At 26.0% G+C, this 25,714-nt stretch overlaps 1 protein-coding gene across 10 annotated transcripts in view; it reads right to left on the minus strand.

Annotated features, from left to right (window-relative positions):
- The window catches only part of LOC114119494 (potassium voltage-gated channel subfamily H member 2), a 119,448-nt gene that overhangs the window by 87,944 nt on the left and 5,790 nt on the right, over window positions 1-25,714 (minus strand). Inside the window, exons 1-2 of one of the 10 annotated variants that reach the window (XM_050198561.1) lie at window positions 24,998-25,070; window positions 22,788-22,885 (exon numbers count right to left, since the gene is read on the minus strand). The exons of 8 other annotated variants lie outside the window; for them this stretch is intronic. In XM_050198561.1, coding sequence (XP_050054518.1) covers window positions 22,788-22,848 — 61 coding nt within the window. In that variant the 5' untranslated portion in view covers window positions 22,849-22,885; window positions 24,998-25,070. Of the gene's footprint in view, window positions 1-22,787; window positions 22,886-24,997; window positions 25,071-25,714 lie in introns of those variants that run through there. One more of the 10 variants, XM_027981061.2, reaches the window with a different exon arrangement.

The following is a 25,714-nucleotide window of genomic DNA, read 5'->3' on the forward strand; positions in this document are numbered from 1 at the left end:
TTCACGCTGGTTTAATACGTTTCCATAATCCAGTAAGCGATATTAACACGCCTCTAAACGTTATATTTCTATGAACTGACTAAAGTACTCGTATTTTCAGTGTTTGTAGGAGGTCTCCAGAACGGTCGGACTCATAAATATAGTTCGGAAAAATGATTAAACCGTTTAAAACCGACCAACTGTCCACGTGACACTTCCGTTTTATTCAACGGCAATTACTGTCTAAATGTTAAAATTATTGTAATGAAACGATTGTGAAAAAATTATGTATCAAATACCACACATTGGTCTCAAAAATTAACAACACGCTTTCATAACGGCCTATTTAACAACTGAATTGGTTTACAGCCTTATGACACGAACAACTGCGTTGAGTATGGTGATTTCATACGAACGGGGTTTCTACGTGAATACACACCATACGCCGTGTAGGTATATACTGTCGGCAATAACTTTCAGCACGCATATAGGTAGGTACTTAAAAACCTCTGAGCCGGAAACCCGCTGAATTGCCGTGAATCAATTGACCGTATCATGTATTCGTGTAAATGAAAATATACACCGTAAACATATAATTCGTGCGTTTTGATATTAAACAAACACTCGCCTCGCGCGAAAAATACATCATCATAATTTGAATTTCCGTCTGATTGGAAAAGGTCGATTGACATTAAACAAAAAAAAAAAAAAAAAAACCCCGGCTCACGATGATTGCAGACGGCAGTTTATTGAATGGGTTTTATGCCAAGACAGTCTAAATATCTCTTCTGGGATATTCTCTTCTGCTCGCTGTTAACTCAAAGTCATTGCATTGTGCCCAGAATGATTAATGGCATGAAACAAACCAAAGCCAATACGGAGGAAAGGGGGTGCGACCGACTTACATTAGTGTATTGGTTTCAATCTGTTGATAGATTCGACAAATCTAAAGGTAAATTGCAAAATGTTTACCTTTATATAAAAGCATTCGAAAATTTTAAAAATAAAATACAATTCAATAATCCCGGTAAATAAACGGACTTTAAATAATATATTATATAATTATAATAATATTGTCGTAATAAATTATATTCATATTCATCAACAATTATTATTTTTAGTTAATACTAGAAAAATGCACATTGGTTTTTAATACCTGCAAATAAATTCTTATTTAGAGGTTAAAATATTACTAATGTACTACAATAATAGAATCAGAAGTACAGTAATAATAACTTAATATGAATTCTCTACTTTATTAATCCTTTTTTATAATTATTTATATTTTTTTACTTCTTCGATATTTAGTAATTGGTATTATTTCAAACTATTTTTTACACAAATAACAGTTTATTTAGTACATTTTTTCTACCAATATACTTTCGAATTACTCTTAATGAAAAAAGTTGAATGAATTCATGTTATTTAATAACATCGTATGGGGTGTGAAACGTTTATACTCAATCGCATGAATCTTAAATTCAAAAATAATGCGAAACATTTGAAATATTGCAATTGAGTTTTATCGATTTAACGTCATGCAGGAATACTGATGTGCACATATTTTCGGTTAGAGAATAAGTCCACTGTTGAAACAAAACAACGCTTTAAACAACTAACTAAAAAAAAATTAACGTCTCTAAAATAGTTAGGTACTTATTGCTTTCAAAAACCCATTTTCTCGTGTCAAAAACACCAGTTGAAAGTTTAGCGGAATTCGGTTTGAATTAAAAAACAATTTTCTTGTACCTTCATTACCTTATACAATGTACAATTTAGTTATGTAACTATAGGTACTGAAATGAACATTTTAATAGGATTTTTAATGTTAAACATATTTTCCGTCTTTCAAAAACTATAAATCATTGTTTTATACTTAATGTAAAATAAATAAATATTTTATTTAAATTAAAACGATGATTGCAACATTATTTTGACAAAATAATTCGGTCAAGTGGGTTTCACCCTGGTGTACTAATGTCTAGTAGATGACAGAAATAGACGTGATACATGAATTCAATAATACATCATTGTATACGGAAAGCGATTTCTAGCGGAGATGATCTGTCAACCTGTATCACTGAGTGTATTTCATAATATATTGTTCTTTTTTTGTAATTTTATTGATTTTTTTTATTTTACTAGTAAAATTAAGGTAGGTTGATTTTATTTTTGTCAAAAACATACCATTTTTATATCATTAATATTTAATTATTATAATAATAATAAACATACGAAAATAATATATATTTATATATATATAATGTATCGTAATATATTATTGACTATTACCTATTTATTAACTTTTTAGTCAGCATTACTGAATCATAAAACAGTATAAATTGGTTCATGGTATAAATAATTTTCATCTATACATTCATCTATGCATTTTAAAAAATGAATAATATTTATAAAAATCAACACGAATAATATTTTTGAATTATAACAAAAAAATGGATATCGTTATTCAAAGTACTAACTAGATTTTTTACCCTCAAAGTTGAAAATCAAAGCATTTCCACTGTCCCAAAAAAATTGATGACAGACATAAAAAATAACACACATCATTGTAAAATCAATACATTCATCGCGCCTCTAGTGTCTAAAACGCATAGGTATTAATATTCATAACTCATTGATTCAAAACAACCTAGGTCATTTTCAATCAACGTAATATTCATTCATTTATGAAAAATTCCTATTTTATTTTTCAAAACATAAATTATATCGCTATGATCACATAGAGAATACAGTAATTTCTTATTACGATCATGACAACTTAATAAATTTATTAAACTCGTCATAAATAGACAAAGAAATAAAATAATATTATATGAATGGTCTAGACTACAAACCATGCCAGGTATGCGGAAACCGCAACACAATTAAACACATATTTACTATGTGTAGAGCATATGAGGCACAGAATGGGCAAACAGATCTCGCCAACTATATGGAAGAAATGCTGGCACTAACGGTAATAAATTAAGATTAAGTTATGGCTTTATAATAATTATTAACTGCCAAATACGTTATGAAAAACTAATAATAATTTTATTAATTATATCATCGAATAAAATTGTTGAGGCCTGTTCAAAAAATAAAATATAACATTCATAACTCCTCTTGATTTTTGCCGTTTCCGTTGTATAAAAATAAAATTATTCGTGAAAGAAACCAATGCTTAAAAATTATAAGTAGTATTAAGTAGTAAAGTGCTTTTCCAGACTACGAGAGCTATATATATATATCACCCTGCCATTTCCGTTTTAATTTTTTTTTTTTTTTTAAGAATTACTGACTCATGTACATTATGACTTAAGCATGCATGTAATATTCGCCTAGTGAGTTCGTTAAAACGTTCTTTCTTATAAATATAACAATATATTAATGTGTTAATTTCATTTAATATGACCTGCATTATTAATGATCTGAAACGATAGTTATTATCATTGTTTATTTATCATAAGTGAATATAATAATATTATATACTAGAAAATAGACATACTATGCTCACTGAATATAATGTTTTTCTATCTAATAATAAACTATCAATAAATACGTAAAAACGACTGTTATTGGTCGTAACAGGTTTCAGCCTGATTTTTTGTTATGATTAAAATTTTAAACTATAAACAGATTACAGAGTTACTACAAAAATATTACATAAAAAAACATTTCTATGATCTAAAACAATAAAGCCTAACCATTTAAAATTCACAAAACTTATGTTATACATTTTAATATTATGTAAAATTGTTATATAAGTAAATTTAACAGCGATGTGAAATTAGATGAAGTACTAAGTACCTGTATCAAAATAATAAAACGAAAAACACCTTTTTTTTAACAAAAATAAAAATCATTAGATACACTATCGGCTGACGGAAAATGTTTGAAGCTGTCTGTATTATATTGTTTCTATTAGGTTTAATAAAATTCTTGACTGTTAAAAGAGCAAACAATATTTATCCATCATGTTCGTAATTATTCATGCTGTACCATGAACTTTTTCCCTATAATCTAAAACGTCTATGTAATCTACTAAGCACTTAGTGCGGAAACAATAGATTTAGATGTATTCATTTCGGTGAAGATATTATTGTTTTAGTCTGAAGTTCTGACATCCTTATTGAGTACGAATTCGTCATTATTATTCCACCTAACTCATGATTAAAAGGTTTTTTTCATTGTTTTCCTTTCTTCAGTCACATTTTATCATAATATATAGTATGGCATAGCTCATCTGAAAAGTTTTTTTCTTAAACGACGATTTGGAGCGCTCGTTAATACTTTGCCATGTACAATTATCATTGTTTTACGCCTCGATTATTATCAAAACTATACAAGAAACTCTGGAAACTATTTCAGTTTGAAATAAACTCCACTTGAAAAACCAAAACTCGGCTCTTCTCAATATACGTGATTACCCTACACGTAGGCCTCAAGATCTACACTCGATTACCTTAAACGAACGTTAAATGGACTTTTTAATTTCTTAGGAATCTACTTAGATATCTGGCAATACTCCAGAACACTATTGTCATAACGAATTTGACTACCCTTGTAATATTACTTACACCATGGCCAATTTACCTCTAAAGCAAATACTCACTAATCGTAGTTAACCAAGTTGAGAATTGCAAGTAAAATATTTACGCTTTCTTGAGAATTGAAAATTGTTATAAGATTGAGTTTTAAGTGACTCTAAAAATTAAAGATCAAAGTACTAAAAATTGCATTCAATATAATATACATTTTTTTTTTTATAGTAATTTCACTTAAATATAAACTAAATCAAAAGAAAAAGTAACTGTAAGATGTAACATAGAAAAAATCATTTATACAAATATAAAAAGGGAACTTAAAGAAAAAAACATCAATCGAAAAATATGAAATCTAAAAAGAAAAATTCACATAACACCATTAAAAACACAAAAACTTTTATATTATACAAATAACTTAATACATGAAAATTATCTCTAATGTTTCCGTGAATTGTAATATTATACAAATTATTTTTTCTAATTACCTACAATAACAAAAAAATTAATTATGAAATAAAAATAAACATTTATTTAACTGTTGTTATGACAATAAAAAATATATTAACAACACATTAAAGAAATAAATATTTTAATTTAATTATATTTAATATAAGCTATTTAGCTAAAAAATTAATTATATACACATTTTATTTACACATTTTTTTTATTGTTTTTTTGTTTTAAATGTTTAAATTAAATGTAATAATTAAATGTTTTAACTATTTTCAGTAATTATAGTTCAATATAGCTGTCATTACCTATAGTCTTTAATAGTACATGTTTATGATAGTTAAAAAATGACGAACTGCAGTAACAGCAATAATATATGTTTTATATTATATACTTATTATTATTAATTAATTTTTAAAATTAATTAATTTCTATCACAATTAAAAAAACTAAAAAATTAAATAATATTTTAAACAATGTCGTGTATCTATGTCATTATTAGAAAAATTAATTAAAATCAACAAGTCATTAAAATAAAGATATACTCAAAAGAAAATATTTATAGATCATCACATTTATTTACATTATAACACATATTTTAATATGAATAATGAGTTACAAGATGCATAGTTGAGCCAAACTTGACGAGTTATTATTTTAATTCACTTTTTAAATATTCTAAACAAAAATTGGTTAACAAAATGTTTGATTTATGAAAAAAATTTATTTTATTGTCTAACATGCATTCATAATTAGACAAATTTATAATTCTTTTGAAATAATTATATTATGTTATGATAATATCATAAAATACATACATTTTTATCATTACGACATAAAAACAACACTAATTTTAAATTTTTAACTCATTAATTAAATTAAAATGTCACTTTAAATTATGAATAAAAAAAGAATGGTGTCATAAACTCTTAATTGTAAATTGTTTATAAAAAAAAGATATTTTTTACATTACTTCAAGTGTTTTAATTATTTCATAAACACAATCAAAATATTAATAATATTATCATTATTAGATAGTTAGCCAAAATCACTAAACGTTTATTAGAATATATCTTTAAGTTGTTTAAATTTATGAAAAATAATTTATTTATAGTTTATTATATAGGTAATTTCATCCAAAATATGCTTTACCACTTTTTCATTAATAATAAATTCATTCAAATTCTAAGTTTTTAAATTTTTAAGTCAATTTAATTTACATATTTTCAAATATTTAGATTTCTTGTACCATTTAAGAGACTTTCTGTGACGATACAAAATTCTTTTTTCAAATGAAAAACAACATTTTCTACAATTTTATGCAAATGATTTTTTTTTTATTTATTAATTTTAAGTATTTATACTAAAACTTTAAGGAATAGTTTCTATGCTATTAAAGTGTATATTATACTAAAGATATACAAATAGTCTAACAAAAATAAAAAATAGAAGAACTATTGAATTGAGTACTTATTAAATTTCAACAATGTTTACAAATTATTTTTAAATTATTAAAGCCCTCATAACTTCAAAACTTATTACCGTGGACTTACAAGTATATTATCTTTAGCGCACAAAGTTAAATTTATTCCAAAGCTATTCCTAAAATTTAAATTTAGATATAACGACATTTTCAAATAGTTTGTTTAGTGCTTAACAACCTACAAAAAATAGGTGAATCTTATTTCTAAAGAAGTTGTGCATGCCACAGCTAGGACATTATATAAAAATCTAAGTATTTGAAAACATAGTCCTTAATTAATATACTTAGAAATTCCAAAAGTTAAAATTTGAATAAATTCATTATTTATTGAGAAAAAAGGGTTACATACATAATCATGATTGATGGATAACTCTGTATTATTCATTTGGTAAATCTATGCAATTTTAATCCTAAAGAAAAATAATAATAACTTGAAAGTAGGTATATTTAAATAATAATCATTTTAAATTATCTTTTATTTTGTAAAAATATTGATTAAAATTTATTTATCATTATTAGTAATATAAGTTTTAAACTATTTTAATATTCCGTTATTGCTTTTGAGAAATGTTTAAGATAATACAATTTAAAATCATATAATTAAAATCGTTTGTCAAAAAAACTTTCTATAAGTTGTAAGGATGTCAATATAATATGATTATTGGACTTCCAGATTAATTAAAAAGATTAAAAGTTATGAATTTTCAAATAGCTATGCATTTAACACCAGATCAACCCCATCCTTTCATAATTAACATCGTAAACTTAAGTGCAGATATTGATAGATGAGATAACTAATCTTCGTATGTTCTTAAGGATATTAACTTTGTTTTATTAAAGCATAATATCATTATTTATAAAAGTTTTTATTTTTGTTGAATCTCATATTGTATAATACATAGATAAGTAAAAGTAACTAAATGTATTTTGTAAAATATATTAAAACACAATATAAAACATGAATAGAAACCAATAATAACCAACAATACTACATGTAACTTTTCAAAACCAATTTATTTCTAAATTTTAACCGAAAATTTATATTTTCTATCATTTTTTAACGAATTTCAGTCTTATATCAGAATTATTTATAATATATTTGGATACGTAAGATAAAATAAAATAATAAATGTATATTTAAAATACATAATATTGCGTTTTAAATCGTATAAGCTATAATAATAGGTTTTACCAGATTACTAATATTTAATGATAATTCCAGTAGAGCCTACAGGCTACAACTATGTTAATGTAATTATTAATAAAATTTGAATAATTTTATATGCTTTTATATCATTATATAATGACAAGACTTTATGCTGATGTTATAAATACTTACCTATAATCAAGTCACAAAAAACATAATTCTATTAAATCAGTACTTCATCGATTTATTAATGAAACAAATAACTATTGTTTTTGTAAAACAATTTGTGATAGGTTTCTTTTAAGAAAGTGCTAGTAATAATTAGACATGCACAAATAAAAACAATCTAACCAATTATTTTCAAAATCGAGCTTAGAATATTCTGATTATAAAATTAATAGTATATAATTATTGTTTTTCAATTGAAACAATGTAATATTATTTGTCTCAACTCAATTGTATTTAAAGAGTATAAAAATATTTTATTGTGAAATTGCTATTGAAATAATTGTTTTATTTATATGTATTTTATTGTTTTACCATTAGTAACTAAAAATTAAATACTTAACAAATCCATAACTTAAAACTTATTCTACTTGCATGTAATTAAATTTGTTGATAACCTAACTGAGTAAATACTTTTAAAAATTCAACTATATTTACTTTGCAATATAACTTTTGAACAAATTATTAAACTCATTTTAATATTCCTGCAATATTTTACCAGCTATGCTAAAATTGCATGTTTTAATTTTTACTTCAATTTATTGAAAACTATTATTATCATTCTATAATAACGTGTTATTGATTTTTTTAATAACTCAACATTATTTTTCAATTATAGTAATACTAGTTTATTATTTGATTATTATCAAAGTAAGTTATAATTTATAAAAATACTATTTTTAAATGCAACAGACTAAAAATTTGACCAAATAAATTGTTTTTGCTTGCTTAAAAATTAAAAAAAATGTAAACGAGGATAAGAATCTAAACAGCATTTTTTAGTGCAATAAAAATATATAAATACATTATACTCGTATTCGTAGACATAAAATATAATAGTCAATAGATATTAATTAATCACGATCATTTAAGACATTAAGGTGTAAAGAACATAGCCCAAAAAACAAGACATTACCAACGAAAATTAATACATATTTTTATTATACTCTTGTATGAATATTCAAGGACCGATAAAAATGAAATTATTTGGAAAAAAATATTTTATAATTATACACCTAGTCAAATGGAAATGCGTGTAAAATATTTAAATACTTACAATCTGCAAAAATCTATGGGATTCTCGTTAACACCCATAATAATGTTTATATTGCTTATCTGGGAAATCGTCGTTTTTCCTAAAAAGCAGGGAACTGCAACTATATTATTACATGAATATTTAATTTTTCACTATCGCGAGTGCAGAGAGAATCGATACACAAAAACTGAAATACATTTTTAAACGTTATCTTACGACCAATTTTAATGCCTCATAATAATATACTATATTAAAGCGTCGTACATAATAATAACCATTAATTTATTATCGTTTCATAAACTATTATAATACAGCAAAAATTAATTGTTATACGTCAGAGATAAAGTACGAAATAAGAAAATTCGTGGTATGATTTTATTAAATATCTAAAATTGAATATTTTTAAAATCAAAAACTCTGTGCTCTAATGTACCTAAAAAGAAAACTTATACTTTTCGCAATTAAATGCAATATACTTATCTACAATATATGGATTTCAGTTAAATCGTTGTAAAAAAAAATTAAGTCCGTCATCATAGTATCTATTATATCCTATATATATTGTAATAATATACATATGTATTAATACGTATAACTTTATTTTTCGTTAAAAAATGGCGTACAACATATTTGTCTCAAAATTCAAATACTTAATTCATTGATTTTAAGTGACTCACTCAACGCTATCTCAGCATTACAAAATCGTTTTCCGACAAATAGAATTATTCAAAACATAAAAACTATAATCAACTCAACCCAATAGAATATATAATTTATATAGGTGTCATTGCACGTAGATAAAAGCTGATCAAACAATTGTCCTTTTGATCATAGCAATCTCTCGTCCAACAATCACTGAAATACTGGTCAATAATATTAAAGCTTTCGTCCAACAAAAAAAAAAAAAACAAATATGATACGGCAATGCTATTAGGAATCCATTCCGCTAACTAATAAACTTATAAAGTTTAAAAAATGTTTTGAATACAATATTTCAAAATACGAAAGAAAGTTCTCGTAACAAGAACTAGAATCAGAAATTACTATTTAACACACCAAATTCCTAATCTAAAAAAATCCTCTATCCAAATGCAATAAATATCGAACTTAATTATCAACTCAACACTTATTTTATGATTACTTAGATTCAGTAGCGTAGCCAGAGGGGGTTAGGTTAGTACTTCAAACCCCCCTTGGCATAAAAAAAGGAGGACGTCATTTTTCTATCCGAGTTTTTATGATCTATGTTTAACACTGACAATATATTTTAGTGATGTGTAAAAAGATAACTCCCCCCTTGGGTAATTTGTGGCTTCGCCACTGATTAATATATCAAAATAAACAAAATAAACAAAATAAACTAACCAAATTAAGTAATTCTAAGTAAAACTAAGTAAGTCTTGATGAAGAAAACAGCACCAAAATCATACATATTTATACTAACTTATATGTTGAAAATAAATTCTAAAACTGAGAAAATAACTCAGCAACACTTTATTTCTTTAGTTTTTTTGTTTTTCATAACTGTAAGCAAAAATAATCTATTCAAAATTGCAATTTAATTGTAGGTAATGTTGTTACGTGAGATCTACCAAAACGCACGAGTGACCTATCACCTACATGATAATGATTTTCAACCAAAACTTGTTAAATATATTTATGGGTATAGTATGATATAATTATTTTTTATTATCGATTTAATTTAGATAAATTAGTGTTAACACGATTTAATCATAAATCAAAGATGATAAGACAAAAGTGTACGGTGTATATATTATTAAAGGCTACCTACCACAATTCAAAAGTTATTCACTCTTTATTAATATTAATGTTAATATTCGTTAATTTTTCAGTTTTCATGGTAACGTGCTTTTAACAATATCATTGACAACCATGACCATAGATACCGGAAAAAGGAAATGGGAGGTTCCTCTGGACCTATAATTCTTGCCCACCCTCACCGACAAATACTACATGTATTTTTGTAGAAATATGTTATGGTCTAGTAGATATTTATGTTATTATTTAATAATTTTATAGGCAGTAGAAGCATTGTTTGTGTAAGAAATTATTTTTAGCAGTATTGCAGCATTTGTTCTAGAAAAGATGATGACGTCTGATTGACGACAACACGATAAGTCGATAACATTCGACATTATATTACTATTGTCAATTATTATTAAGCCTCTTATTCAATCGATGAGAAATACCAGCTTTCTAACTTGGCTTTATTGGCATCTGAATCAAAAAACTTAAATTTGGACATAATATTAATGGATTTTAACAAGCAATAACTGTATTAAGTTTTTTTAAAAAAAACATACAAAATATTCAAATTTAATTATGTGTACCATGTGTAAGTTTTATTATTATAATTTAAACAATTATTTATTTTATATTTTTAAAACGATTTTTTATAATAAACCCTCCAAAAATTGTTAATATGTAGAGTTATGATGAGAATGTTATCAATAGATTCCTGATAAAAAAAATTACAATAATATTAATAATTTAAAAATAACATGAATATTGTTTTTAGAAATTGATTTGCCCCATCTGAATATTTTTTCTGACTATGAGCCTGTTGACAATAGATGTTTTATATAAAAATGTATAATGAAATCAAGCATACAAATTATTTTAAAAGCACTTAAAGGATAATAACCTATTTTTAATAAAATAAGTAATTCGAAATCTACAAACACAAACATATTTTATGCATTCCTTCATTACATAAATTTTCTTCAGTAAAGACGTATTTTTTTTTTTTTTGCGTTATTATTTTATTATAAATTGTATTTAATTTTTCTTTTTTAATTTTTTAATTAATTTCGTGATTACGTATTTTTACAACAATAATCATAAAAATTTCGACAAAAATCGATTTTTTTTATATTAAAATAATAATAAAAAACATTATCAACAAATAACAAATAAATAGATTACACATAACAACAGTACCTAATTTTGTAATTATATATTAGGCTCATTAGTCTTGTTGAACATGTACAACCTTAGATGTTAAACAATAATAGTAAAATGATAATAACAAAAAAATAAACCCAAGGTAGTCACTCAGCTATATAGTATTGCTCTGTTGCTCTGTATAAAATAACTCACAATTTCGACAAATTTAGTCGAACTTTTACATTTAAATGGTTATAAAAAAAATATTAAGAATATGTATTTTTGAAATTTTGTAATCACTTTTGGAAAATCTTGTAATTGCATTATATTCCAAAGTTTATAAAATAACAAACAAAAATTTGATCAAATCATACATAAGTCGAATAAAAACTAAAAATAGTCAAACATTTCTTATGTCTATAAAAAGTTCAAAAAGAGTCAAAATATTTTTAAAACTGTATCACGTTCAGAATATGCTTGTATAAATATTTGGTAAAAATTTCAAGTTTTTATAGTTGATTTAACTGTTTGTTAAAATTCGTTTTTTAACTGCAGCAGTAAAAAAAAAATTGTCAAAAACTTCAGATTATGCGTAAATATTGTTTTTCCGGATTATATTTTAAAATACTGGATGATTTTAATACTTTTGATTTTTCAAAGAACAAACTAAATCCAATTTTCTACCAAAAACCTCTCTTAATGTTGAAAATCTAAGCATTATTTATACTTTAAGAACTAAAAAGTATCTTCAGTCAGGCACGAAAAAGACGCGAACACAAATCATTTTACAACCCATATATCATATACATATAAATTTAATATTATATATATTATTATTACCAAACTTAATTATATTATTTATAACAGTTATACTCGTATTATATTTTAGTATCAATTACCACGCTCTTCGTGATTTATAATGTGACAATTCCCACGCTCCTAGTGATTTATAATAAACGATCGGTAACGTTATATACGACGATATACGTCGTAAACTTTCTTTATTCATATGAGTTACTAAGCCGCTGAACATAAAAAACTAGGATTTTCGCAGTTCTACTACTAGAACTAGGATATTAGGATCTTAGATTTACTTTTTAAACGTCGTGTTATTTTTTTTCATTTATTCATTTAATATCAATAAAATTTGTTCTTCCGTTTTTTAAATGTTGTTTGTATATAAATATTGATAGTCAGCTTTTAAATTTCAATGGTGTATGAATTTATAATTATTGTATAATAAAAGATATACCTAAGTAATTATTATTATAAATTGTAATAAAAAATTGTTTCAAAAAAAAAAATATTTGTTTTTTCTATGTCCTCCAAATGGGATAGTGGGTTAGGTTTTAAAATGAGGTTCCCAAATAAGAAAGCTTGTACCATTTATGTCATTATATTTAATAATGCATGTAACCAAATAAATTGAAACCAATCAAAAAATTATCAATTGTAGTAAATTTTATTACTATGGTTGTCAAGATTTTCATAATTTCAATCTTCAAAAAACGTTATGACATATCCTGGCAATACTTCCTGCAGCTTCGTCCTCTTAATACGAATTTTTTTGTACAATATCTGGAGATAATAGTCACATAAACAACAAATTAAGCAACTAACTTCGAAATGAAAACGTTACGTTTAGCAGCGTTTGTAATGATAAACTATAATTATTTTATCGGTACGCTACATTTCTACAGTATCGTAGAAGATTAAAAAAATAAGCTAGCCCAGGTAGAAGATAAAATATCAAAAATAAAAAAAAATGGAGTACTTTTTGTTTAAATCGTTATAATTCAGAGCATATTGTACAAGGATTACTATCGTTTTAAATTTTTCGTATTAAACGTATTCTGTCAAAGACAAAATCTAATACAAACAAAAAATGTAAATAATTGGTTTATTAACGGTTAAACTGATATTATCAACAATCTTTAAGTTAAGAAAAATAAAAGTATCTTCATTATACACTACTATTATTCTAAATATCGCCATTTCTTTTTTTTTTCAATTTTAAAACTGTATTTTTTAATAAAAAGAAAACAATTTAAGAACCTAATAAAAACTTCTTTTATACTAAACGCTTTCTTTGTAAGCACATAGATTATTGTACTGCAACTATAATATTTACTGTCAATGTATTAAATATTGTACAGAGTTAAGTACTAGAACTACCTATTAAATAAGCTCTCGACTACATTAATTTATGTTTAAAACGATCGGAATAAAACATATAGCCTATAATATAGTATAATATTTATTATATTATAGTTTTGTATCTGTAGCTGTACTAGTTGGAAATGAATGTGAGTGAAATAAAAAAAATACATTTATGAAACCGTATGATGTTGTCCTTTGTGCATGTAGCGAGAATTCGATTCACTTCACAAAGGTAAAGTCAGATAGCATAGTCTGATTTTAATTCTGAAAAAGGGATTTGCACTAAATACAAGAGCATTTACTACACTGGTTGTATAAAACACTTTTCAATTGAACGTCACTGTTATTAAAACTCTTATTGCGATTTATCAACGATTTTAAAAATAAATGCTTCTTACAACTCATTATGAGTATTCATTATAATATGCATATTGACAAAACCAAGTCTTTTACAAACTAATATATAGGTATAGGTAATTATTAATTATTTAAATTTAATTTCTGACATGTAGTATTTAGTTAGTTAAATATTAACTAACTAAATAGTAAATTAAAATAAAATAAAAGTAAATTTTAGGTATACGAGAAGATACAGAATATTCCTATCGAACTATTACGATATCAGTTATTGTCATTCTTCCTGGATAAAATATTATTCAAGTAATATATTATAATTATATGAATCACGAATATAATAAACGCATTAAAATATATCGCATAATGCCACGTTTATCGAGGGAATACGTCAAACTAAGACACTAATTATTAAAGTTAGTTTTAAACTTTTGGTAAATTTATTCGACAATTAAATACCTTCGGATATTTTGTTGAGTACAAATGTTTGTACAGTCATAAGAGAATTTCTAACCATGTATAATAATAAAAACGTGTTGTCGTAAATATTTTTAAAAGAATACATTCACATAGCTGAAAAATTGAAATGTAATATCATATATCACATAAATATTCTTCTATGGAAGATTGTCCTTTTTTTAAATTCGGCATAAAAAGGAAAATTTTATTCCATCTCGTTGCACTCTAATGGCGTAAAGCATGTCGTACAAAATGTACTTTTCAAAAAAAAAAAAAAAAATTCACGATACTTGGAATACTTGAAGTGTGTAAATACAACAGAGTTATTAGCTGTTATTATATTATATATAATAATATTAGGTGTGTGTATAGGTACATATTCATATTATAATATGTAAATTCAGTCACTAATTATCATCATAAGTCGTCTTTAATCTAAATTTCGTATATCAATTAATTGTTACTTATATATTATTCAATGTGTAATCCTGTTATCCCAAGCCGTACATAAGATAAGCACACTTATAACATTAGGTGTTCTATCGTAGTTGCTATAAATGTATCAGCTTATATATAAATAATATTGTAAACCTTCGAGAGAAGCAATACCTACGCTTAGAGAAGGTACTCCCCTATTATAGGTGGTAATTCGAATAGAAATATCGTAGTAAAATGTTTGTAATTTACAATTTTTATCATTGACAAAATAAAAAAAAATTTTTAAAAATGATGCATTATTATAAATATTTTAATAGTCAGATTTTTATAATAGGTACTAATCGATGACGACACGCGGCTCGCAGTTTCCAATATTATAACATTAAATACAGCAGTCGAGTGTACGTGCGTTTCACACGTCGTATTTAAATAATATTACGTGAGCGTTACGATCTCTCGAGAGGGCCTGGACGAGCAGAGAGGCGACCGCCGATACTCGCGTGTCGTTTAAATATAGAAGCGCCGTCGCGTTGTTAGAACACGCACAAAACATGATCATAATCATCGTCATCGTCATCATCGTCGTCTTCATCATATTCATATTATAATATAATATAATATTATTATCATTATTATCATTATTATTATTATTATTATTATTATTGTTATTATTATTATTATTATTATTATTATTATTGTCATTTCGATGTGCGACTGTTCTACGCCAAAGAAATGCATTTTTGTCCGTTGACTAGTCGACGTCGTCGATGTGGCGTCTGCGCGTGAGTATAATAATATCACATAATACGTACACCTAACCTACCTACACGAAGTATAGGTGATACAAGGTGATCATCGAGTGTATAGTGCACGCGCTCGTTATTTCAAGAAGTCATAACTTTTTTGAAAATATTATTTTTGCAAAAAAAATATTTTATTTGACGTCATTGCAAAACTGGTCGTTTTTGAAATATTTTTTACGTTTTTTAAGTTTTTACTTTTTCGAATGACAATATACGAGTACATTTTTGATTTTATAATCCATTTAGAATCCATTTTTTTTTCAGGGTACTCCGAAACAATAAAAATCAAATTTTGAACGAATAGTTTTAATTGGTTACATAGGTATAAAATAAGTGTGTATTAAAATTTTAGACTGGCGGTGTAATGAATCAACATTTTGCTCCATTTACATTTTACTTGACGCCGATAAAATGATTGTAAAAAAAAACATAATTATTAATTGAAAAATGTTGGTTTGCAATGCCATTGAATTGTATATAAAAAAAAACGTTTTCAAAAAAGTTGAGACTTTCGGAATAATATGAATGTAGACACTTAAATGGATCACCTTGTACACTTGGACGGCACATATTTGCACACATGTGCGCCGCGGCGAATAGTCGGCTGCACGCACTTATAACATATGGCGCTAGTCTCTGTTTTACGGCGTTGCCACCGGATTAAAAGTTAAGACGATATATTACATACTATTATTAATATAATTAATATTGTTAGGTGGCAAATCGGCTTATTATAAATATTAATATAATTAGTATTAATCAAAGGCTCGATTTAAAGGGTTGAAGAGAGTGATAAACACACCCAAACACTCACCAGTTTTTAAATCTGCACCTTCGACATTTTTTCATATTAATACTTTGGCATATTATAGTATTATTATATAATTTATAAGTATACGAATATATGTTTTGCTTGACATTACAATTCAAGGTTAACACATTAATACATTGACTTACTTCTCGATTACGAGGTTCACTCAAAACCTACAAAAGATCATTTACCTACTTTCTTCCAATTTTTAATTTTAATATTTTAGCAGTATGCTCGAGTTTGGCAAGTATTAATATTTTTGGGTGTATTTCAGTTTTTTCTTTATTGGAGGAAAAGAGTTTAAGGGATTTTTTTCCCATATAAATTAAGTCAAGGGTGCGGCCGTGAAGCGGTTTTGTATAGCCCGAATGATAGTTTTATAATTTATATGAAAATAAACATAACCCATAACGAAAATATTATTATGCTCGTTATCTGTGTTAATATAAAACCAGAATCTCTTAAATCATGTCCTTTACGTACAATATATTTTTCACTGTCGATCTACGTTTAACAGTATTTAGTATAAATAGTCTTACAGTAAGTCTATAGAACATGTAAATCGTAAAAAAAATTAATATAAATAATATATTATTGTATTAAACCACAATGATGAAGATTATTATGCTTTTCTGTGGCCCTTAATAAAATTCCATCGTCATCGCGTAGTGTGCGTGTTAGTTGCGCTTTATCGGCGGTCGGCCGTCACTTGCACACATAGGGGTGCGTGCTGGAAAAACGCGGAAAAGCTGGTCGAATTTCAAAACACGAATATTTACTGCTTTATACCCGATTCTTCTGTCACCGGTTATTATTATTCGGTTAAATCGTAGTATAGTCTTTATCGGGTGGCCCGGAGAAGTTTGGCGATTTTCGCAAAACGTATCGTTCGAATATAGACAGATTATGAATTGTAATACATTAGAAAAGTTCGAGTTTAAAATAACAAAAATATTTTTCTAGTTTTTTCACGACTACAACGTATTTATACTAAATAAATGTACAGTGCAATAGCATTAGGTACTATAACATTAGTGACGCGTGCCGCCACCTTTGTTGCTCCAAAATCACGACGCGTTTTTTATTTATTTATTTTTGTCGCGTGGTAACCTGCGCTTGTATGCGTGCCCTGATTTTAATTTTTTTATAAAAAAGAAAAAGCTTACACAAAAAAAAAAACGGGAATACGCAGTGCACCATGTACATATTATGTACTGTATGGTTGGATCGATGATTTTCTAACGTTATATATATATATAAATAATGAATGATTGTGAACATCGCATAACGCGACACCGATGATCCTCCGAAAAAAAGATACGCTAAAAAACGATGGTTCAGCGACCCGTGACCACACTAGATTACAGATGGTGGTATTATCGCCAATACGGTCATCAATCGAAAAGACATTCGTTTGGCTCGATTAATTGAAAGTCGTTAGTGATAACTGATAAGGAATTGCTGATCAAAAACTGTGTACGCATATAGACTTGTTGGACATCAACCGATTGCAAAAATATTTTTAGAATTTACTATTATCAATGTTCTATTTTTCAAAACCTCGTATACCCCAATTTTCCGTCGTTTTAAAATATTAATCCAATAATGAATTTCTTATCACATCCAAACGCAATTTGTGATTATTCGGCAGTATTTTTAAACCTATTATTGGCACGGTGGAATGGCCAACTTCGTATACATCCGAGCCGTTACACAGCACACGCCCCCGAATATACGAGTACGCCCCTGTTCGTATACATTTGAGATCGATACGACGCCGTGAAGTATATTATTATAAATATACATAAGAACGTTACGAGCGTTGGGTCTTAAAGTCGACGACTCGACGATACTGCTCGAATTTGGGACTCGGTGACCGAAGAAAATAAACATCTCTTTTCCCGAAATAAAGTAAATTACCTATATATGGTAAAGACATATAGAGCATAACATATTACTTTTATCGATAGTAAGTACCTACTCTGTGTGATTTACGAAAACTAAATATCGAACTCCGTGAGATTAAATAATAATTTTTGTTCGTCGTATTATAATATAACATTATACGCTGTTTAGTATGAGCTTTATAATATTATTTACGTTTATATTATACTATGTAAACGCGTTACGACACAGTTTTTCTGACGAATGTTATCATCGACCTTATTTTATTAGAAAATATATTCGCTGAAACATAATTATTACACACCCTAACTCGGTTGTTTATGTTAATATTATGATATATTGTTCCGACCGCATTATTATTGTCCCTTAATGTTTTATACGCGCTTGTGTTTTCCGTGTCACGGTGTCTTGACGTACCTACCTACGAATTTCGAGTATACCCATTAGTACATACTGGATATAAATTGCTGTTAATTAATTTTGAACTCGCGATATTTCGTGTAATATTTTCCCATTAAACGATGTAACCAAACAGAGTGCACTCCTCAACGTTATCTGTCAAAAATTTTAATTTAATTACCTAGTGAACAATAGTCTAAATCATAGACGATTTATAGACTCAATAAAACATCTATTAACCATACTTCTATACCAGTGGCGTAGTTATGGGGTACATGAGGATAGATCCCCCCCAGAGCCTTTTTTTTAATGTTTAATGCATTGACTTATTGAGCTCTTCACTGTTCTATACAACCAATATTCACATTAACTACTTATATTTCTTGTCTATCCGTCAAAAATTGTACATATTAATACATAGCGAGTAAAAAAAAATTTTAATCTATCAATGAAGTGTAATATATTTTTCTATAGTTCGGACTTTTCACTTTTCGTGATAAATATTTTAGATATATAAAATAATATAACCATAAAAAAACTCTTTTTAATATTAAGACCATAAAATAATACTTATCTTAGTACTTGTCTTCAGCGATTATTCAATTATCATAAAAAATACTATAAAGAAAAACTGTTTTAATACATAAATTAATAGATTTTAAAATAATGTTACTGTATATAAACACATTTATGTGTTGTATTGCGACCGAATAAATTTTACGTTATAAACTTATAAGCTAGATGCTTATATGCAATAAAAACTATCGGTACCTATCATAATACGACGCTTATTATGGTGTATTATTGTTGACTCGATTAAATGTCTTAATAACCAAAGTTTATTTTTATTTTTGATGTACCTATCCTCTTCGAAAACTGTTGTTTGACATGATTTGGCAATGGAACACTGGCTACATTTATTTGGAAATTACAATTCTTATATATTATACTGTGCACATTTTATACATGAATAATTCTAGTTTATTATCTCAGTACAACATCATATAACCCAATAAAACTTATAATTGATTTGTTTTGATAAATTACTCAATTATATTTATATAGTCTACATACAAGTATATTAAGTTGTTGATTCACCGCCATTTCTTACCGTTATGCTACTATATAAATAATACACTATACATTATCCGTTTGAAATTAATAAATGTTTATCGACATTCCTTTGATCAAATATTATTTTAACTAAGCATACCTACTAAAACCCCGAAAACCCACACGTTTTTTCTATGGTTCGAAAAGGTATGTTTATGTTTATTATGTACGCGTTAAATTCAAAAAGCTCAAATTTATTTTATTTTTATCATTATTATTCACGATTAATAATTATATTCTTATTACAATCGAAAACCCACTGGAGACAGTAATAACCATAAATTATAATAATAGGTAATTAAATGTTGATCTTTATTGTTGAATATACGCACTGTTGTTTTGCTCGTGTTTGTTTCGAAATCGAAGTTTTAGTATCGGAAACGTTAAATTAAGAAACAACGATAAGGCGTATTAAGTATCACTATATAACACTGTAAACGTAGTGGAATTGAATGTTCATTGTGCAAGATTCGTGGTTATTTCAAAACAATTATATTCAAGCGATTTCGGTTATTTAAAAGAAAAATCAAAAACTTACACGAAATTTCAACCCGTATAAATACATTTTAAATAATTGTTATTCGTATTGAACAAACAAGTAACGAGAGAAATTCAAACGAGGCGCACGCGTCAATTTCTCCCTCCCATGTCCACCGAAAAAAAAGCAAATCTGGGTACGGACCAAAACGGATAAAAAGCTAACAGTATAAAAAACTCTGACTACTGTATTATAATATCATATGTTTATGTAAAAACATTTAACTAAGTCTTAAACGGAAATATAATAATATTATTATTGTGTAATATGCGTATATATATTATGATATATCTAAAAACCATATTTCATAAAAATAATAATAATAATAATAATTTTAATATCGAAACAAGTTTACAATCCGGAAGTGGGGCAAACCGAATAAATATGTTTTGGCTTATGGTTTACTCAAGCGTATGAGAAATTCCTATCGACGAGCGTTCTCGTCCTATAAACTAAATAATATATTACTTTTCGGTCTTTTCAAAAGAACGTCCGTTTATTATTCAAAATATGACAACTATAACGTATCCAAACCGTTTTTATTATATTTTCATAAAACATTAATTTATCCAACACACTATGATAAAGTGATTTGTTTCATACTTTCATCGCACACCCCCATCGTCGTGGCTATCATCAAACACCACCGATTACCGCGTTTTGACATTTCTTGTTGAATTTTGCTACTGTTTTTTTTTTTCGTTTGTCACCCAATTGTTGTTCAACGTTTATAAATATTGCAATTATATTGTACTTAAAATTATATAGCTGCTGCGATTATACTACACGGCCAACAAAAATGTAATCACTTCTTTACGTGTCACTTTTGGCGCTGTCCCCATGTTGCCCGAAATCAAAATGTTTACTTGTCTACCTCTTTTCAATTAAGCTCTTTAACCTTTTTATATAATAATAATATGATACTAAAGTGTTTTACGGTACTTAATACGCTCTCAAGGGGATGGGAACGATATAGTAACAACGAAGCCTTGAATAGGACATTATATTTTTATGAAACTCAATACTCGATCATTATTATTATATACTTTGAATGACACTCCAAAATATTGCTTAACAATTTGTATACATAATTAAAACAATTTTTACTTCATTGCGTTTAGGTAACTTAATCAATAATAATGTTGTTTTATTCAGGTATTTACTCGCTAATACTTCAATAATAATTTATAAAACATTTATATTCATTGATCGTGTACTTTTTTTTCCATACACTTTTTAAATCATTTTTAACAGTTTCAGTTGTTTTTAAAAAAAATAATATAAATGTACACCGATACTTACTGATCATCAAACTTTCTAGTTCCTAAACCTCGCACTTTCAGTTTTATAATAAATAATATATTTTTCATTATAATTTATAACTGAGTTTGCGTTAACTAGACAATAGGTATGAATTATAATATTTCCGAGGTTAACATTGTTAAGTTGATGTAGGTACTTGTATTTAATATCGAATCGCATACAATTAATTAGAGTAATCAAGCATATAATAATGCATGCAATTACAATATATTTAGAAATGAAGAATTATGAATAATAATAGACAATATATACGTATGTATTTAATAAATACCTGTAAAATACACAAAATGCAATTGCTGTAAGCGCAGTATATACGGTGCAATGTGAAAATATAAAAGTTTATGATCATAATAATAAATTATGTTATTATAATAAATGATGTAAAAAAAATGTGAATTTTTAATTTCAACATCAATATTATAAAAAAAATAATGTAGATAATTTCTGGGGAACATTAACTTTTTATTGTGGTTTTTAATTCCACTGGTACATGTTGCTACTAAAAGGTAAAAACTATTTTTGTAAGCCTGTTAACTTATTTTATTTGTTAATTTTGAAACGAATACGACTGAATACGTGCTAAAATTTTTTAATACTACAAAATTTCAATAAAAAATTAAGCAAATATATTAATTTTGAAAAAATCAAAAATGGTAGTAGATGTGTTAAAATAACGACAAAAAATATAGATTAATGATAACACTTCTCACTTTTGCGTTTATAATCTTTACGGAAATCCAAAGGCATTGTAGTTTTTAATAATGATAACATACACCGTGTTGGCCTGATTGTTTCATGGAAATCATGCCTAATTTTAAACAAAAAATCTAGATGTTAAAAATCACAACTTCCTGTATTCGAGTTGTGTATTATTGTGTATTATTGTTAGTTATAGTATAATATCAATGTTATGATGGTAAATTGGAATAAGTTTGTTAAACAGTTCAAACAGAATTTTGGACGTGTTCGTATACGAAATCAAAATTAAAGGGTATCTAAATAAAAGTAGGTATCAGGTAAATGCATAAAACTCAAAGAGGTATCAGCTGGTAAATTAAATTATACCAATAACACAGCTCAGTGGTATTTATAATCTAATTAAATATACGTAGAATTTTGAATGTTGCTTAAATATACACGCGCGCATTGGTAGTTTCGGGAAGAGAGATTCGGATTAATATAACTCCTCTCAAAAAAAAACTTACAAGTTCATTACAAATTGAAGCACTCAATGTGTAAAAACTTTTTGGGTTATACACTTTAAAAAAAAAAAAAAAACAAGTAAACGCTAGTTCTACGAGTTATTATAAAATCACACTTAAATTTCTATAATAACATGATATTATAATATATTAGTTGGTAAAAAACTAATACATTCGTAAATAATTATTATATAAGTAGGTACCTAATTATTTATATCATATGCTAACAAATGGCATGAATGTATGATAAAACAATCAATAAGCTGTTGGCTTGTATTAGAATGTTTTTAATTAAAAATATATCAAATAAAAATAAGGTACAGGTTAAGTATGCTATCTAATCCTAAATTAATTTTGATAAGTATGCTACCTACAAATTTTGATATTTTGGTAATCATTTTTATCTTATTTTATAAATTATATTCAATACAATGTCATTTTTAAAAATTTTAATATTTGTCAGCTTTACCCCACGCCAAAACGTCTCAAACACATCAACTGAACGTATTGAACAACACCATTCCTTCATATGCTACACTGAAGTAAATTTATTGTTACCTTTGCCTTAATTCCAAAGCTTTGTTTTGATAACTTGTATAATGATTGAATGATTCTATATTTTGAGTATGAGCTCCCATTAATCGGATAAATGAAGTTTTCAATATGATTAACGTTTTACATTGAAACCGTTGAAACTTGTTAAATTTTTATAATATGTCTTCCACATATCTAAGTAAATAGTTGTGCCTGGTTTAACTTCATATAGTATTATGAGAATTAATGTTTCTTTACCATGTTTTCCCACAATTAAATATCACCATTCAAAAGTTTAACTATTTTTACAACACAACCCAAAAATCCGGGTAATATGGACACGTTTAACAAAGTTGCAGAATAATCAACACTCAAATCTGAATCTGATTTTAAACCTTCGGTGGGTAATCAATTAGTAGCAACTAAACGAAGTCTAATAATTTTATCAATTTTATTCATTTTATTATCTATCAAACTAATAATAAATTAACCAGCGTAATCCAGTTGAAATCATTTAACACTATGATCAAAAATTACAATATTATATTTATTTATACATTTTCCTTAACTTCCAAACACATGGGTAATAGGCACTAAATTATAATAATATAACTACTAGTTATATAACTATATAACTAGTAGATATAAAAACAAATTACAAGCAGCATACTTAGCCAAAATATATCACATAGGTAGCATTCTTAACGAGTAAATAATATTAGTTAGATTTGTATTATTGTTAAATATATACACTCAAGCATCTCAAGCACTAATTGGTACTAAAAACGTAAGATGTTTTAAGAGTACGCATTAGCACAGTATAAGAATCTTATACACATCTTGAATGAGTACACCTGAATTATAATATTTATTTATATAAGTTATCGATTACAGTTAACATTTTTTCCGAAGAAAATATTAACTTATCTGTTCTCGTGATAAATTTGATCTACCTATGTTTTAAAGTTATATAATTCTGATGATAGTAAAATAATATAATATGTATACAATATTAATATACTAAAATAAATGCATTATGTATATTTTTTTAAATTATTAATTAAAATTCACTATTTAATCTTAACTTTAAAACCAAATGTTCTCTTTAATATTGCTCCCTGATGATGGTATTATGTTATGTATGTTTTTATTAGTTTTAAGTCCATTTTAGAATAATACATTACCGTTTTTGTTGCAACTTGTTTTTGATGCGTAACGTGTGATAAATTCAAAGTGTAAAACTTTTTTGAGGTCTTCTTAAAATATGTATTCTTTTAAACATAAAAATTATATACTGCAGTATTTTTATACACAAAATAAAACTTAACCATATTATTTTTATACCATATAAATATTAAAAAATAATAAATGTAGTTACCTTAATAAATAATAAAATATGATTTAATCTTAAAACATTTAATTATTAATTAAAATATTTTAACACGGTCTCACATCTTTCTAAATAATATATTTTTCGCAATATTCAGAATAAATTTTAGTGTACTAAACGAATCAAAGAAAATATATTTTAAGCCTAACTATCATAATTTCACATAATTGTCTATAAGTTTTTACTAAATATATAATAAAAGAGGGTTGTTTATTAGAATACAATTTAATTCGGTTAAATAAAACCATTTTACTATAATATTACTATAATAGTTTGTGGATTTAGAATTTCATTTATAATGATTTTACAAAATCCTAAATACAGCATAAAAATATTATATTTTAAACTGTAGCATCAGATTTCTCAAGTAGAAATTAATATAGGGTTATTTAATACTTTTTTACTGAAAAAAAATAATTAAAACACTTTTGGTAATTTACAAAAGTACCAAAAAAAAAAAAAATCTAAATATATATTTGACAAAAGATCATACCTGACATTGATATATTAA

The sequence above is a fragment of the Aphis gossypii genome, chromosome 1 (genome assembly GCF_020184175.1).
Source record: "Aphis gossypii isolate Hap1 chromosome 1, ASM2018417v2, whole genome shotgun sequence".
Taxonomy (NCBI): domain Eukaryota; kingdom Metazoa; phylum Arthropoda; class Insecta; order Hemiptera; family Aphididae; genus Aphis; species Aphis gossypii.